The sequence below is a fragment of the Tyto alba genome, unplaced genomic scaffold (genome assembly GCF_018691265.1).
Source record: "Tyto alba isolate M040663 unplaced genomic scaffold, T.alba_DEE_v4.0 Super-Scaffold_41, whole genome shotgun sequence".
NCBI classification, from domain to species: Eukaryota; Metazoa; Chordata; class Aves; order Strigiformes; family Tytonidae; genus Tyto; species Tyto alba.
Window position 1 is genome coordinate 12016137 of NW_024881317.1, and position 17723 is coordinate 12033859.

Below are 17723 nucleotides of genomic sequence, written 5' to 3' on the forward strand. Positions count from 1 at the left end.
CTGAGACGTGACTTTTGCACTGCTCTTCTCACTAGGCTGGCAAACTGGGCTGGATACTGCCTCTCACTGTCTCGCTCAGCCTGGGACTTTGGGATCCTTTGAGGATCAAGTTAGGAGGTGAAAACGTTCATGTTTTTGGCCTCCTTTTCTCCTTTTTTCCCCACTCGGATCATCTGGCATTGACTTTTGATGAGAGTAGCTTTTCTTTAGCCTCATCTTAGTTACCAATCCTGTTCTACTCTGTCTACTTTATTCTTTCCAGTGAGAACACTACTGCACAGGAGCAGAGCACCACAAGGATTTGAGATCACTTCTGGTTTTAATAAGCAATATAACCTCTGCCCTCAATACCCCACCAGAGGATTTCTCCATCTTTTCTATTCCTGGTGTGGGGATGTTTGCTCCTCAGAAGCACCCTGCACCAGTGACTTCTAAATTGGTTACTCCTCTTGATCAGCCTTTCAGGCCTTTGTCTACCTTCTTGCTGTTGCACCTTTCCATGAAAGTATGTGTTTTGTGCCTGCCACTTCTGCATGCAGTGCAAGATTTTCGTACAGCACACAGATGTTATTTCCAGATAGCATGTCACTGAACACCATGTTGTGAAAAAGGTTAGATTCTAATTCCGTTTGAGTCAGGACATTACTTGATCCATTTTGTTTCTTAAATTCGCATCGTAGGGCTAAAGTGTTTCCATGCTCAGTGGTTTCAGAAGGTCCTGAGCTATGTCTGAAAAACCAGGCCTTTACAATGGTGTCTTCATTTGGTTTTATTACAGAAACATGAGACTACACACACCTCTGCAGAGGGAACAACCACATAAATGATGGGCCATGGAAAGAATTGCTGTGAGGCAATCAAAATTAATTTCTTCATTGGTGATTAGAACTGCTCCAGAAAGAGCTCACTGGAACAAGGATGTGGCCAAATAATTGTTCCACCTTACATCTCAGCTACCTGGAGCTGCATTCATGCTTTTCTGAAGCTCTGTGCTTGAATTCAATACCTCATTCGCTCCCCTTGAATCATTGTTTTGCTAAGAGAACCCTCAGGCACACTTCAGAATTATTATTGACCTTCTTGAGGGAAGTACTGCCTCCTCAGTTACAATGTAGATGTAAAAAAAGGGAAGAATACATTCCAGTAACTAAAGATTTTTATTTATGTTGCCCAAATATGTGATTACTGTCACAGATCTTTCTTTCTTTATCTGCAAGTCTCTTTTAATGCTTCTGAAGCTATGAAGAACTGAGTATCCCTATGACTGCACATAGCAGGTCTTGCAAAAGGTGGATGACTCTACATAATTTGTGTGTACTTCTGAGCCAAATAAAAAAGTAGGAAGATGCAGGCTCCTGGAATAGATATTTGCTGGCGAACCAGCATATCTCAGTATGAAGTAACCTTTCTTGCCAATTGTGTTCTAACATCTTTCTAAGAATTCAGATTAACTGATCTGGAAGTGCTTGGTACCTCTTTCCCCCTTTTGCTAATTTTCAGCAGTCAGGAGCATTATTCCCACACATATTCTTCTTGTGAGTATGTAAATTGTTTTGAAGCTCTATGGGATAATTGTCATTGCTGGAAAACTTTTTTTGAATGGTGTTTGTCTGCCAGCATCATAACTTGAGGAGGTTATTTCATCTTGGCTTTCATTTCAGTTCTATTTTAGCAGTTCTTTGTCTTCAACTCCATCAGCTTCTCTGTGCACTGAGCTGCTGTGTTCAAAGACATTTTTTTGAAACAAAATTCTTCACTTTGTGGTTCTTATTCGATGATGTTATTTCTTGTTTTAGGAGCTTTTGTATTTCTTTAAGGCAAATTAGGCATGTTAGTGGTTATTTGTAATTCTTTTTTGTTCAGTGGATTTCCTGTTATGCAAAAATGTAAAGTTTTTCTCGCTGTTCTTCCAAACTTTTGTTTTCCTGTCTTGATAGTTTTGTACATCTGTGTCTGCTTTATAACCTGTGGCTAAGATGTACTTGCCCAGTTAAGATCTGGCTTTCTCTTTATGGATGCTTGACAGTTTACTGTAAAACTGCGAGTTAGAACTCTCTTGCTTTTTTTGCTTCAAGACCTTCAAGAAGTGAACAACTTTATTTAACAGCTTTTCTGAATGGACATGAGGATACTGAAGATCTATCTAAAAAATTCACCATGTCGTGCTTACATACTCTGTTTGTTCAGTAATTGTTTCACTCTTTTGTAACTGTAACAAAAAACTACAAGAGGAACTTTGTAGAACATAAGGTTTGCACTTGGACATGTGTGCATATGTGTGCACTGCATAAAGTGTAATATTTCTGCATGGGGCACAGGCAAAATCCCATCAGCCTGCCTCCTGTTCGGACTGCACAAATCTGAATGTTCACATGCCCGTGTTTGACAGCCTATTTTTTCACTTCAGTATGCAGGAGGGTGGGGATAGGCAGGCTGAAGGACATCAGTTTTGTGACACTGGATAATTACCCTCTACTTTCTACCACCCTAGGAATCTAGGAGTATTAGCAGTAGCCTTTAAAAAAAAAAAAAAAAAAGAGACAGGCAGAGCTAAGTATTTGTGTTTTATCACTAGTATTAGTAAGATGTTGTCTAGTTTCCTGTGAAATGACAGGTCAGTATGTTCCCAATAATGTAGTTTAATCTTTAAAGGTACAGAAAGTGGATTAAATAACTTTTTTGGCACCATTTTTCATTAACTGATTCATTATCTCTAGTGAAATCTCTTTGCATAGCATTTTTGTTTGGAAAAAAATGTGGAAAATGTACTAAGAGGAAATTTGGTTTATTAACATTTCACTGAAATTCCAACATGTGTCCTACGGTACCAAGAAAATGCTACATGATGAAACGAGATATCAGAAAAATAGGAAGACAGCAATATTTATGTATTGCCAGTAAGTGAAGCTATATGATCTTTATATTTTTATTAGCAGATGACATAATTTACAAAGATCTACTTGAAGATAGGAAATATACTGCAGATGAAAAAATAAGTGAAGATTGTGAATGTATAAGTGATGTGCCAAAGGAATCCGAAACCATAGGAGGGGTTTGCTTTACATACTTCTGATATTAAAAGGAACATCCTATTGGTAGCTCATTAACAATAGCCATGTTTCTTTTAATATTTATAAACTATGCCACTAAAATACTCTACAGAGCAAAGTTGTCTACGTAGTGGCAGTATCAGAATATACAGGATTACGGAGAGAAAATTATATGTGTAACTGGAGAAAATAAACTTAAAACCAAGGGGACTTTACTGATTTGCAGTTGCAGCAATTTTAGGTGTAATTTTTTTTTTATATAAAAGACAAAAATCAGACATAAATGTAACCTTTAAGTTTGTTCTATATATTATACTATCAGTGGTTTTGAATAGTGCTGCATTTGTTGGACTTATTATATAACCTGCATTTTTGCTGGGATGTTTTTACATGTTTTTTTTTTTTTTTCAACTTTCCTTTCTACCATATTTTAATGCTTTCAGTGTTTCTAAATGGAAAATGCTTTAGTCTTAGATAAGAATTAATTATTCAGATTAAGGCAAGAGCGTGATTGTACTAAACTGCAGTTTAAAATGGAATTCACTAGGTTCTTTCTTGATAAAACTCTAATTTATCACATGCCTTGATAATTTTTTTTTTTTTTACTTACTATGCATAACATACTGCACTGATTTTAAAATAACTCAAGTTTACTTGCAGGTGCTTCTAATCCATGCCAAGGACTTGGTTTTATGCTTGTTGTAGTCTGCAGGTTTCCTGCTTGAAATGGAGAACTATCTCCCATAGTACTAGATCTTTGCTATCGGTCTTTGTCAGAAATTCTGTTCCCTTCCTAAACTGCTATCACCATTATGAAGTATACTACATTGTGGGTTTTTAACTAAGATTTTTTTCACCAAAACATTCTTGGCATAATTATTTTTTAATATGGATGTAGAAGTTCCTAGTCTGCTCTGTTATTATTTTCAGACAGTTAGTTGATAATATCATTTACTGGCATTTCTCCCATTTTTACAGTCCCCTTGTAGCAGTTCAGATCCAGAGTGCAAGTGTGTGCTCTTCAGATTATGGTGGCCAAAGTCCTTTGGTCTCCTACTGTCTTAAGACATATGAAATAGATAATGGTGTATCGTATTCCTTGACTTGCAGGACTAATTGTATTGAAGTTTACAAACAACCATATCCTTTTCGCCTCCCAACCTGCATTGTGTTTCAAAACCTTTCCTCAAAACTTTTTGCCAAGATGGTTTAAACCAGCTGGGGCAGAGAGGAGAAGAATGCATTACTAAATTCTCACCCATTTATTTTGTTTCCTTTTTCTGCTATGATCCGCAATAGCTGGGACAGTTTTCTCTTTTCTAGACTGAGACAGACCACAGTAATGCAGACAATCTCAGCAAGTGGTTTTCCTAAAGGAGAGAAACTTAGAAATACAGAAAAAAAGATTTGATTGGTCCTTCATTTTGTTATCTTTTAACCTAACATACGATTTAAAATGTCTTAAATGAGACTGCACTTCATCTTGGTTACTTTATTTCTGTTAGACTTCAGGGGAATAAGGCTGAATTAGAAATGTAAATCAAACTTCAGAATGTAATGAAACTCTTAACGTATCCGGATTCTAGCTTTATATATTGACTTGGTTCTGTTATGGCCCTGAACTTTACTCTTTGGATCCAAACATCTATAAATCCTGAAAAAGCTTAGTCTTTCTGGATTTGGACATATTTCTCTCTGACATGTATCTTTCAAAATGTAGAGAGCATTTATCTGTTGTGTAGTACAGATATTCAGAGCTCTTTTTGTTTCATCTTGAACTAAGGGGTTTCAGAAGCAAAGATTTCCTAATTAAATCTGTTTCTTATGTATGTAAAATTGTTCTAACTAGACTGGTTTTAGAGCATTTAATGAAGAATTACTTGAGTTTCCCTGAAATATTTTCTAATGGGGATTCTTAGAATTTTCATCTTCTGTACACTGAAGTGTTCGCACACAACATATTAAAGAAAAACTAGTTTGCCACTGCTTTTCAGTGTATTCAGCATAGGGAAGTCACAGCTTCGTTATAAAGAATCTGTCAAATCTCAGCAACTTTTTTCACAACAGAGCAACTCCTATTCAGTGTATTTTAGGTGTCAGATTCTGTGTTATAGTAGTTTAACTTACTGGCTTCAACAAATTTCACAACATCATATAGAAGAATGGAAAAGTCTTTCCCCCCCCAACTTTCAGTGTGGTATTTTTATATTTGACATATTGTTTTTATGAACTTTACAAGGAAAAATTGTAAAACTGGTTATTAGGCTGACTAATGGGATAAAAAAAAAATTTTAGACTTCATGTGAAACTGATTATGTTTTTCTCAGCAGATTTTAGGTGACTGTTCACATTATGAGCAGAATTCTGCCTAAAAATAAGTTGTGTCCACTTCTTTATGGGCTTATTGAGAACAGAAATTTCCACACCATTCTCCCTTTAATGTGACCACAATGGGCAGTCGTAATTTGTCCATTTATATAAAAAGAATAAATTAGCAAATTAGCCACCATAAACTGTTAGTATATCCACTTTTGCTGACATGTTTATTGTAATTTGCAATATGCATGATGTTGATTTTCAAAAATGTTCCATTTTATTTCTTGAGAGTATGAATTATAAATTCATGAATCACAGAAAGCAAGACTGTAATAAAACTTAAAAGTTGGAAACACTATGTAGCACTCATCTATGTCATCCTCAAAAACCCAGGATGTTGAAATTTTTCATAGTTTGATTAAAAGCTTAAAGCCTTCTGTTCATTTTACAGCTAAAACAGAGCAAGATGGATAGCTTTTCATGCATTTATGTAGTGAGCAAAAGTCAGCTAATGAACACATCAGGAAACGTCTAGAGAAAACCTAAAAATGGGCAAATAACTAAATTTCAATGCAGCACTCAGAACTTTACACATCATAGAATCTCTTAAAATAATCACATAACTGTCTAAAGACTTAAAGTACACTTAACGGGTTTTTTTTTAGTGGTATGTATTTCAAAAGAAAGGAACTTATCTCCAAAAAACACATCTAGGAATTAAAGATGGCCCCTAATGAACAGACAAAGGGAGTAAAAAAGTAGAAGCCTTTGCAGCCATAAAAGTAGAGTTCAAAATATCCCTCTTACAAAATATTTCCTGAAAATAGGCTGGTGGAGCACAAAAGTCAGTTCTGGAAACTCTAGAACTATGAAAGCAAGTCCAGTAGTCGGCACTTTCAAAAATAAATAAAACCATCAGGCAACAACTGTATGCTAATTGCATTTAAGAAATAAGAGACCACCTACATAGAAATAAAATAAATCTCATTAGTGGAGCTAAAGCAGATAGTTGCAATTCAGACTCTGTTAACCCAATTCCTTAGGCTCACTTGAAAGAGCTTACAAAATCACTGCCATTGTCGTAGTGATAGAGCAGAGGTATAAAATGGGCACCAGCATCTCAAGGCCCCTAACTCAACTGTGCTGCAGCAGTTCAGGTGCATTTCTTGGCATAGTTGTGCCCTCACTTTCAGAGGATACAACCAGATTTTTCTTGCTGAATGAGCCCAGCTAAGACAGGGAGAAAGAAGGTCCCCAAGGGCAGGTTGTATGCAAGAGGCTGCTAGTTTAGTATAATACTAAGAAATCCCATAAATTATTACATTTTTCTGTCAGTAAAATCTTATGTCTTTAACCATTTATTTTGTTTTGCCAAAAAATCAGCTTTGTGAAAGCAAAACCCTGAAATCTCATAATCAGGAAAGTTAAATATTTTTATGAATTTCAGACAAGACAATAAATTTTGGAGTTTTTCAACAACAATAGCAAGAGGCCTGTAAGTCTGTCTCTTGAAGCAGCTTACACTAGCCATGCTATTCCCTCTAGAGGAAGTATTGAAAAGCATTTGCAACAGTGCCCCCCTGTCTCCCTGCTGGCCATCATCAGGTTATAGATCTTCAGAAACAAAAGCTGCCCAGGCCTCCTCTCACTCTCTCAAATGGTCTTCTGAATAGAAAAAAAACCCAACATCTTGAGGCTTTTGAAAGCTCATCATCTGTTCTGCTGCTGATATAGTTGGATTTGCTGTAGAAAGAATTGCCCAGGAATTTAACTGGATATATTCTTAGGGTCAAAGCCTGACCATAACTAACTTTAAAAACAGCACAATAGGTATTATTTCCTTGATCTTTAACCCTTTGTCTTCAAATGTTTCCATTCATAGTTAGTATGTGGCTCTGATTAAGTTTGTGATTCAACTGTGGAGCTTTTATTTTATCTGACAGAAGTTCTGTAAATCCTTGCTAGACTCTTTTGGTTCTGATTTTAGCTCCTGTTTTCTGTTAGACTTTTAAATTCAACTATGAAAGTTGGAGCTTTATGTTTCTGACATAAAATTAGGTTCAGACGTTCATAAAAAAATATTATTTGTGCAGCTGATATTGCTGCTTAAAAGCAGCTCACTGAATTCTTCCTCAAGGATAGGGTCTTCTGGTAAAACCATTGTCTTAATTCTTCTCTAGACAGGAAGGCAAGTTACAAGAAAGGATGTTCACTGGGGGAAAGCTAATAGAAAACTCTGCAGCATTTAATCAGAACAATTTAATTCTGTTGATAATTGATCAATAGAAACACAATTAAAAAACCCTGCTCCAAGTCAGAACAGCTTAGCCAACAGAAATAAATATATATTTTTTTCACATGAGGGACAGGTAAGAAATGAGAAAATGTAGAACAATATGAATAAAGCCCTCCATTAGATAAAATCTGGAAAAAAAAAAAAAATAAGGCCTTTAATAATAATCCTCAGGAACTGCTGTAAGAGTTTCATACAAACCTGCTTCAGTGTCCCTTGAAGAATTAATCTGGATTTAAAAAAAAAAACAACCCACACATCTGGCTTGATCATTGGCTAATAGAGCATATTTTTATTCCCACCCCAAATCACACACAGCTTGTCTGGAAAGAAGACAGCTGCTTGGGCACTAGTGTGTTTCAGTTCGAAGTACATCTAATCTTTATTGAGTTATTTGAGCCTCATGTGCCAAGTGCAGAAAGGCATGCTTTTGTGGGGAGAGGAATTTTTTTTTTTCCTTTTTAATATTAATGTGTAATTTTGGCCAACAAAGTAGTGCTTAGGAGACAATAGCAATTCTCGAAATGCATTAGACTTAAAATCCAATAAATATACCAAATGTTTTTGTATAAATCTTCATCCAGTTTGTTGCTTCTGCAGGAACCACTGCTGTTGGAAATCAGTCTCAAACATTTTATTGGTCAGTTAATTCTGAAAGCTTCTTAGTGTTTTCTCATCTGATTAGCTTCAACATCTTTTACTTCTCTGCAGATTTGCCATTAGTAAGTCTTACACATATGATGAATTTGGCATGAGTGCCTTAACTACATGTGAGATTTTGAGCACGTCAGTTTTATGTGCAATCTCTCACTACATGTTATTCTACCAAGTGAACTGTTTGGTAGGGAGTATGGGCTGGGGCAAATCCACATTCTGCTGAACTCAGTGACCAAATCTGCAGTCTTCAAAGGCTCCAGAAAATGGTCATCTACAGGTTTCACTGGCAAAACAATCATAGCTGACCTGAGGAAAAAAAAAAAATCTGCCCAGGAATCAGCAGTTTCCAATATATCAGTTACAGCTTGGTCCTACTACCTTAGACTGAGTATTGCAGTCCCACTGAAGTATGGGATTACAGAGGAGGTCAGTGCTGCCCACCATCAGCACTGCGGCAGATTCTGTCTCCTGGTAAACACAGTACTGTTATCAGAGGCTGTGATGTGGTATCTTGCAGAATCTCATAGTTAAATACTTTTGACTCAAGTCCAAAAGCAGAAGGCAGAGTGTAAGAGATAAGATCAAGACTAGAATTAATCTTTTGTCTCTATTTTATGGGATATTGAATCTCAGAAGAGCATTCAATGAAAAAACTAGCTAAATTGAAGAGCTGAGGTAGGACAGATGTGACAGCTATATTGCTTGGCAGCGCTTTCTCTGCCAATCCTGCGTGTGCTGGGAAAATCTGTCAAACAAACCTGTATCACAGGGAGCAATTTTCAGTTAGTTTTACATTCCCTGTTGTACCCCTTTCTGCATTGTGAACTAGTTTCTTATCAATACCTAGTCTTCCATCTCAAAATTAGCATTTAAAATACAATTTTATACGCTGCATGCTTCACCGGTTCTGTGGCATTAAGCCTTACCAGTCTGGTTTTCATGCTATTGTTACTCTGCAGTATAAATCCTTTTGTAGAGTTCATTTTTCTTGATGAAGTATATAATGACAAGAATTGGAAAGCACTACTTCAATCCTGCCCTTAACAGCTATGATTTGCAAAGTATCTTTTTTTAGAACAAGATAGCTCTTGTGACTGTTGTTCTGGGTGTATCTTTGTTTAACTATGTCTGATGGGATTTAGCACACAAACTTTGCAGTTAGCTGAAAATACAAATCTTTCACTTGACTGAAACTGTAGCACAGCAGTTGCTCCAACATATCAAGATGTTATTGAAGAGACACATGGACTCAGAGAGGAATTTCAGAGGGATTATATTGAGTAAGTACACAGCAGTTACTAAAACAAAAGTTGGCATTCAGATCATATTAACTAGAAACTAATATTCTTGAAGATGTTATGTAAGTAATTGCTATACATTAGGTTGCCATATGTACATGTCTGTGCGTGTGCGTGCTGTGTCCAAGAGAGCAAATGTCAAACATACAGTCATGATATCCTCTCATCAACTGAATGGTAAAATTACTCTCATTCTATTTCGGAGCATGAGCATGCTCCTACATACAAGATACAAAGTCAGCAAATAGTGATGAAGACATACCTGTCAATGGGATTAAGATAATACAGAGTATTAATATGAGTATTAATATAGCACCAGGCAATGCTGCTGCACTTCGACGTCTAACAGTATCTCCATTCCAAATCCTCTTTGGAAAGGTTTAGAACCCATTTACTGCACAGAAAGGTTAAACTCATGATTGACTGAATTACAGTCAGGCATTATAAAATCCCATTCTGCTGATAATCATAACTCATGCTAACAGGATAAATCACCTCTGCATATATTCTGACATTAAATTCTGTTAGTTTTCCAAATATATATATATACACACACATATATGTAGGGGTGTGTGTGTATATATACCAATTAGCATTATTTTAGCTACAGAAGAGATTTGGAAAACAGTCAGAAGAAGCTATTAAAAATACAGATCTCGAAAGCCTTCCTTAGGAAATATGCTTAAGAGTTGCTGTTTTATACACAGAAATTTTCATCCAAACCAAATCTTCTTGCTTTATTGTTAGGAATACTACTAATATCCTTGTTGCTTACCTTATACATTGTTGGTATATCATTCTCATGCTCTGATTATTGGGGATTTTTACCATTATGTAGAAAAATGTCTTCCAAGGTTTAAAAAGCAAACAAAAAGCCCCCAAAACACAGATTCATTCATTTTTTTTGTTTGTTTAAAAACAAAAACTTCCTATTAATAGTCAGTAAATAAAAATGCCTGAGTGCCATTTTTATGTATATAGCTTGAATACTGTAAATCTTTCAGTGAAAGTTACGTCCTAATTTTATTTGCAGATTTTAGCAAAAGTATGGGAAAGACATTGAAGCAACAAAAAAGAAAAGGAAAGAAATTAATCAGAAGTTTAGAACATTTGGTTTTATTCTTTTATACTGTGCCAGTTTTCTGTTTTTCTATTCTTTGTTTATGAGAATATAATTTATAAGATTCATTGACAGAAAACTTTTGAAATGTACTGCAGCCCAAAAACTTGCCTGCATGTTTTTGGTAGGATTCCATGACTTTGTGTGTTATGCTCAACTTAAAAAGCAGGAAAAAACCCTAATATATCTTTATTCAGCTCATACACTGATTAGTACTTCCATGAATCCAGCTGAACTAAAGTTCAATGCAAACATATTAATGAAAGGATTGGTATGTACTGGGTTGTACTCAATTTTTATGACAGAATAAGAAACAGGAACTCACAGAATTAAACTGAGAATTATATTTAATAAGGCAGTCAGTAACAAAGCCATGGCATTATTTTCTTTAAAATCTCTAAGGTTATCCTGGAGATTCTTGAAGATGTTTTCCTAGTGTTGTTTGATTTTTGGAGTCCTACGTTTACAGGTTTTGTTGAATGTACAACGTATCTGCAGTGCATTACAAATGGGTTACAAGATATTAAATTTCCATAAATAGTAACAGTGAATGCTTTTAGACTAAACCTTTCTATAATTCTGCCTCTTAACTCTCTCCCTGATCCCTTGCTTTCTTCTTCTCACATGCATCCTTTTAACTGTCCTCCCTCCAAATCCTCTTTTCATCTCTCCCCATCACACCTAGACCCCATCCTTCTTCCTCTCAAGTACTTGATTTTCTTAACCTACAGCACTCTCTGTTCTACTTTTCCTGGTTGTCAGAAAACAGAAAACTCTAGTACTACCATTATATGTCCCCTCTGAGGTTCCTGAAAAGATCTGGCAGCTTGCGTTGGCTGTTGTTCATCTGCTGTGTTCAAATTTGGCAGAGTCCTCTCACAGAATTAGTAGCCTCTATGAATTTGGTTTTGGCCTGAATTAACATGGGTAATGTACAGAGGATCTCTTCTGAGAGATCTCTAATTTGACGCAGACTTCTGGATGTGAACTTTGCTTAGCATCACAAAAATGTGCACAAATCTTGCTCTGTCTTTTATGGCTACAAGGGTTATGACACTAGCAAAACTTGAGTTTTCATTGTACATATCAGACAGGTGGAAGTTTTTGTTCTGTGAGAGAAAGGGCACAGGAACCTAATCTTCCACTTAGAAGCAGGGTTAGGGCATCTTTGAGGTATCTTGACGTACAGTTGCCATTCTGCAATTGCAGTCATTTCTCCCACTGAGGAGATGGGTTATGAATTGCAGATGCTGTACTTCCAATGCACTGCAGTTACAACCTTGAGATTGTCAGGAGTGTAAAGTGGGAGTGAGATAGGAGTTTGTCAATAATATGTCAATGACACTTACTCTTGGTCTTACCTATTTACTTTTGCTTAGTACAACAGAGTGAATTATTTCCTTAATTATTCCTTACAGATTTTAATTGCTTTTTTAGGTGGTCAGTGGATTATATTTAATCCTTTTTAATAGTTTTGCATAAAAATGCAAATGTTCTACCTTGTAAAAGTGTAGCTATGATTCAGCAATTAGAATATGGTGTTTGGATAACTCAGAACCAAACTTTGCTTCATTATTTGTTCACTCACTTAGGGGAGTATCTTGCCATATTGTACAGCTCACAGCTTTCATTTTTGTCAAAACTTTCATAACAAGTCACCCTTGCACAGATACATAAGAAATGTAGCTAGAAGGAAAGTTTTCCTGCTTAACATAATGTATTCCTAATATTTTATTCGGCCTGCAGGTGCTCCTCCAATATTACCATTAATTACAGCAGTAATAATCCTATTTGAGGAGAGTATAAAACTTCTAACATTTAGCAATGTCCTTTCAATTTTTTGAATGCTTCAGTTTAATCTTCCATTTTTACAGGACACTCTAAACAAAAGAATATCCAGCACTTAAAGAGGATAAGCACTGAATAGCCCTGCAAACATTGCAATGTTCCTACCCTACAATGAAATAGCTCTTCTTCCACCTGGTCTTACTTTTATGACAGTAAATGGAAAAGAAGAGAGATCCGCTGTCACCAAGTATCATCTTTATTTCAGTTTCAATTTTCCTTATCGATAGCTTTTTGTAAATCGGTGTTTATACTGAAAGATATTTTTAGTATGAAAAAAAAAAATTATAATCTAAGAGTTTTCTTTTAATTGCTTCTTCAGAAATATATTTTGATAATAGCAACTACTCATTACAATAAAAAACAGACAAGGCATTAATTTACTGTGGCATGGGAAGTACTGCCAGTTCTAAATGCCCTACATAGCTTCTTTAAAAATTTTATGTTCTTTAGGCCTCAACAAAAACCAAAGCTCCTCTTCCAGGTTTGGTAGCAAACAGACTATTATTCTCCAATGCTAACTTTTGGACGTCAGTTTGGTAATAAGCTTTTTTAACATTTTTTAGGAAAGTGTTCAGCTTGTCAGTAGGCACCATTGACACAGTGCAGCCACCCCATCCAGCTCCAGTCAGACGTGACCCGATGGCCCCAAACTGCCTAAAACAAAATAGCAGAAAAAAATCATGTAAATAAACCAAAAAGGGGTAATTTTTCATATACAAAATTCCTATAGAAAATTAGTGAATACTTTACTCAAAACACAGCTATGCCATCTGATTTTTCTGGCGTTCACTTGGTTGTATGCAGCATTACAGCAATTTACAGTTACCATTTTGGACAAAAAAAATATGCTGATGCTTTAAACTGCAGTGTAGTCATTTCTGTCAATTCCAAAAGTCACCCTCTTTTATAATGCTTCAGCATCAGCCGTTTTAAGGATCACAGCACAGCTGAGATGAAGAAAGCAGGAGAAGAAAGGAATTGTGTTAGCAACATTCATAAGACATCAGAAGTGAAAACAGAAATACATGACAAAAATAACAAAAGAGGGTTCATAAACTAATTGCACAGGATGTAGGCATGCAAGCCATTTTCTAATGTGGCAAAGACAAATAGCTCTATTCTTCCAGGACAGATCTAAAACACGCTGAAGATTCACAGGCTTCTGCAGGACTGCTGAGCGTGCCTGTCAAAAAAAGGAGAGTTCAGAAACTCTTAAAAAGTCATACAGAGTCATTGCACTCAAACATCTGTTTAAGCTGAATGGACAGAGTTGGGTATCTCTCTAGAGGAACTTCATGAACGTAACAGATTTACAGCAGTAGAGGTAGAATTCAGTCCCGAAAGAAAAAAAATGCTCTTAATAAAGAGGATGAATAGAAAGAACAATGACAAATAAATGACATTCAAAATATAAACCATTCCCAGACTCAAGATACTGGCCTGCTAGCAATGTCCTACAGCAAATCCCATGCCATTAATCTGCAAGATTCAGATGCCATCTCATTAGAATTTAGTAGAATTATTTTCATTAGTTGGCTTACCTGTGTTCCTGACCATTAATTAGATTCATTAAAAGTAGGAAAATACCATGGAATAAACTTCTTTGGGGCTTTTCTAAACCTAGTCAGAACAGAGTGATTTAGAAAATGCATTTGGAATCTTATTCTCATGAGAGATCTAATCTGATTTGCAAACAAATACTCTTGATGTTTCCAATAGCCATGCATGGAGAGATTTACCAGTCTTAGAATGTGTTTGAGGGAGAAACAGCATCATGCGAGTAACATTGGAAAATGACAGCTCATTCTGAGGAGGATGTGGTAATTTTTCATATGTGCATTTTATGTTAAATGAATCTGGTATACTGCTGGGTTAGCAGAGCTTTCGGTCATATTTCAAGCAAGTACTTACATATGTGTTTGATTCTAAACACGCTTACATCTCTTCTTGAACAGAAACACTTTCTTCAGTGTGTCTGCATGGTGCCACCCTTCATATTGACTCGATTTTATGTTCATTTTTTATTTCCTGTTGGTGTTTTATTTTACTTATTATTATTATTATTCCTGTAAACCACTCATTCTCTGATGCAATTCTTGTTGTTTCTGGTCTATGGAACAACCTCCTAAAATGAGCAGGATCCAATCCAGTCTCAACTGCAATCAATAGGGAACTTCCCATCGAATTCATAAAGCCCAATCCACTTTTCAGTCTGCTAAATCAACTGTCTGTACTCATTTGGTCTGTTACCTCCGTCAGAACTTTGTATTTCAGACGGTGTCTGGCTTTTATTCTGGTAGGCAACTAAAATCCCTTCAGAATTGTTCTGAACCTTTTAGTGATTTCATAATTCTCTGTGGTCATGCTCATGCCTCATTTTTACTGAGTCATTTTAAAATACTTAGTTGAAATAAAGCATAATGTAGACAGAAAATATGCCTGTTTCAGAGCTGAAGTCACTGTGTTTCAAAATACTGTGGCTAACAGTTTCAAATGTGGTGATACGATTACACACTTGGGGCTTAATGCTGAGGAACTTGGCATTTTGATGGGCAGTGCTGAAAACTAGGTACCTGATAGTACATGAATTCAGAAGTGAGCACCTAATTCCACATCTACTGGAGATGTGGTGCATGGGAGGTATCTAGATCAAACATGAGAAAGTTAACTTTGGAACAGGTCTGAAACTTTCTTTTTCGAGTCTTAATCAGTTCAGTCCTAAGTCAGACTCCTCTGGTAAAGTGGGATAGATAGCCAGACACTCTCTTCTTGTGCACTGGCGTCGAAATCGTGCATTTATGAAGAGGAGTATGAGCCAAACAATAATCTTGTGGATGGAGCGCTCACCCACACAGCGGGTGATGTGTATTTAACGTGTGGGAAAGTGCCCTGTGCACCGCCTGGGCTGTGCTGCAGCCGTGAGCGTGAGGGCGAGATGGGGGCACACAAGAAAGAGAACTCGCCCATAGCCCAGTGCTGGGGGCACTCAGCTCCCAGGCCCGGGTCCTGGCCTTTGCTTCTTGAAAGCAAGAAGCTTTATATATCTGGTTCCAGTATTCACTGGATAAGAAGAGAATTATGAGGAAGGGGCTGTGTGTGTAAATGGGAGTAAAAACATGAGTACTGCAGCAAAGACAAATAGAAATGGAAGTCCAATAGTGAAGTATATGGAAGCCATAGGTAAGACACTGCAATACCTCATTTTAAAAATAATTGTGCTGTAAGAGGTGAAAAAATCGGAGCTATGTTGTTAATTATAATTACTCAAAATTATGAACCAGATATTCAGAAAGCATGGACTTAACATGATGAGATTTAAATACATAAATTGGGGAGGTGGGGGAGGTGGTGGTGGTGGTATAGTTATACTTATTCCATTTTGTAGCTTAGTGTGCATTTGAATATCTTTAAGCCTTTTTGGCTCTGGAAGAGCTACAAACTTCTTTTTGTAGGGTGATTTTTGGTGATTCTGTTGAATTTTCAAATTGTGACATGGCTCCAGGCTTTGCAGCTTTGAGTAAATCATCAGTGATAAAAGTTTTGATAAAATGTAGAGTTGTCTTGGCTACTATAATACACCTGGATGTAATGTAAAAACCATATCTTCTAAAAGTGATCAGAGAGAATTCGGCTATCTTCAACTGTAAGGGGCATGTCTGGTAACACAAAAATTATCAGGATTTATACCACTAGAATATGGAGAGTGAGGGAGTGAACAGAGCAACACTCAAGGATTCTGAGAGATTTTAAAAAACACAAAATGAGTTCAGGAGCTCAGATCAAATTTTTTGTTCCTTAATTGTTTAGTAAATCTTCTGTGTTACTTTAAAAGACTAACAGGTAAACAGCTATTAACAGCATGAGATAGGTTAGAGAAAGTACGAGCCTTCTGTCTTTGCAAAAGGAAAAAAAAAAAAAACTGACCAACTAGTGGTTACAGTTTTCAGCACTACAAACCACAGCAAGTATGGATCCCTTTCTTTCTTGGCAGAGATTGTACACTAAAACATAAAGATCTAGGCAAAACAGAAAACATCTGGATATGCAGATTATTCTTCACAGTTTAAACCTTGTAAGGAGAGAGCAGCAGTAGACTCGGGCAATTCTGTGGAATGTATTTTTGGAAAGGCTTTTTAAAGTTACAGGGCAGCTGTATACCATTGTAAGTAAAGAATGTAATTTATGAAGTTCCTGGCCATTTCTATAATCACATCAGCCCAGTTTTCCTCAAGTGACTAGTGATTTTATGTCCCTTATTTTTTTCATGTACAACTTGAGAAAAGTTAAGACTTTTTTTCCAATAGTTTCCAAAAATTAGATGCTGGCTTAAGCTGCATTCATTTAGAATAGCTATACACTTTTAGAAAACTAAGCACAGAATCAGAAAAAAAAAAAAAAAAAAATTAAAGACTATTAAAGTTCTAAAGAAGAAAGATACATTTCTTAGGAAGCACTTCTGATGGTACAAGACTGTAAAGAATAATCAACAAATAATTTACTTGTTTCTGTGCAATTAATGTAATAAAAAAAAAACAGATTAAATATGTTTAATATACCAATCAGAAATCGTTTCACACGAATGGTACTCCACTGTGGTGCTTAGCTATGCTCATCATACTAGCTGTGGGCTCTTCTGGTGGTAAGTTAGAAACCTGATGTAACATGGGCACACACATCATTTTCTTCCTTCACTTCCTTTTTCAGTCCCTGGAACTGAAAAGCTCTAACTAACTTAATTTAGTAAAATACTAACGGCGTACTCCTTTCCTTTGGGTTCTCTGGTGGTGTCCATGCTACACTGCCTGCAAGTTAATGTCATGATACCCAAGCTAGCTCAGAGCAGCAGCTGTCTAGCTGTGAAAGCACAGGGCTCAACATAAATGAGAAACAGAGAATTTCCATCCCCATGCTGAGCTTCATGCTGCAAAAGCCTCTTGCTGGCATCCATACTAGCTTATTTAAATGTAGCACATATAACTCCATGCCACAGTGCAGATCTTAGCAGTTTATACCTACTTGTTTTCCCCTACCTGAAAGTTGTCTCCCAGCATTTCTGGGAATAGGCCCTATTGGTATGATTCAAGCTGGACACCTTAAGTGAAGACACTCAAAATGGTGAGTGACTTTTGCCAGTTCAGTCA

At 36.4% G+C, this 17723-nt stretch overlaps 1 protein-coding gene across 8 annotated transcripts in view; it reads right to left on the reverse strand.

Moving 5' to 3' along the window:
• Nucleotides 1-11063: 11063 nt before the first annotated feature.
• GALK2 (galactokinase 2) overlaps nt 11064-17723 on the reverse strand; it is a 51227-nt gene continuing 44567 nt past the window's right edge. For all 8 annotated transcript variants that reach the window (XM_042804201.1, XM_042804195.1, XM_042804200.1 and 5 more), the window contains one exon: nt 11064-13236. In XM_042804201.1, coding sequence (XP_042660135.1) covers nt 13029-13236 — 208 coding nt within the window. In that variant the 3' untranslated portion in view covers nt 11064-13028. The remainder of the gene's footprint in view (nt 13237-17723) is intronic.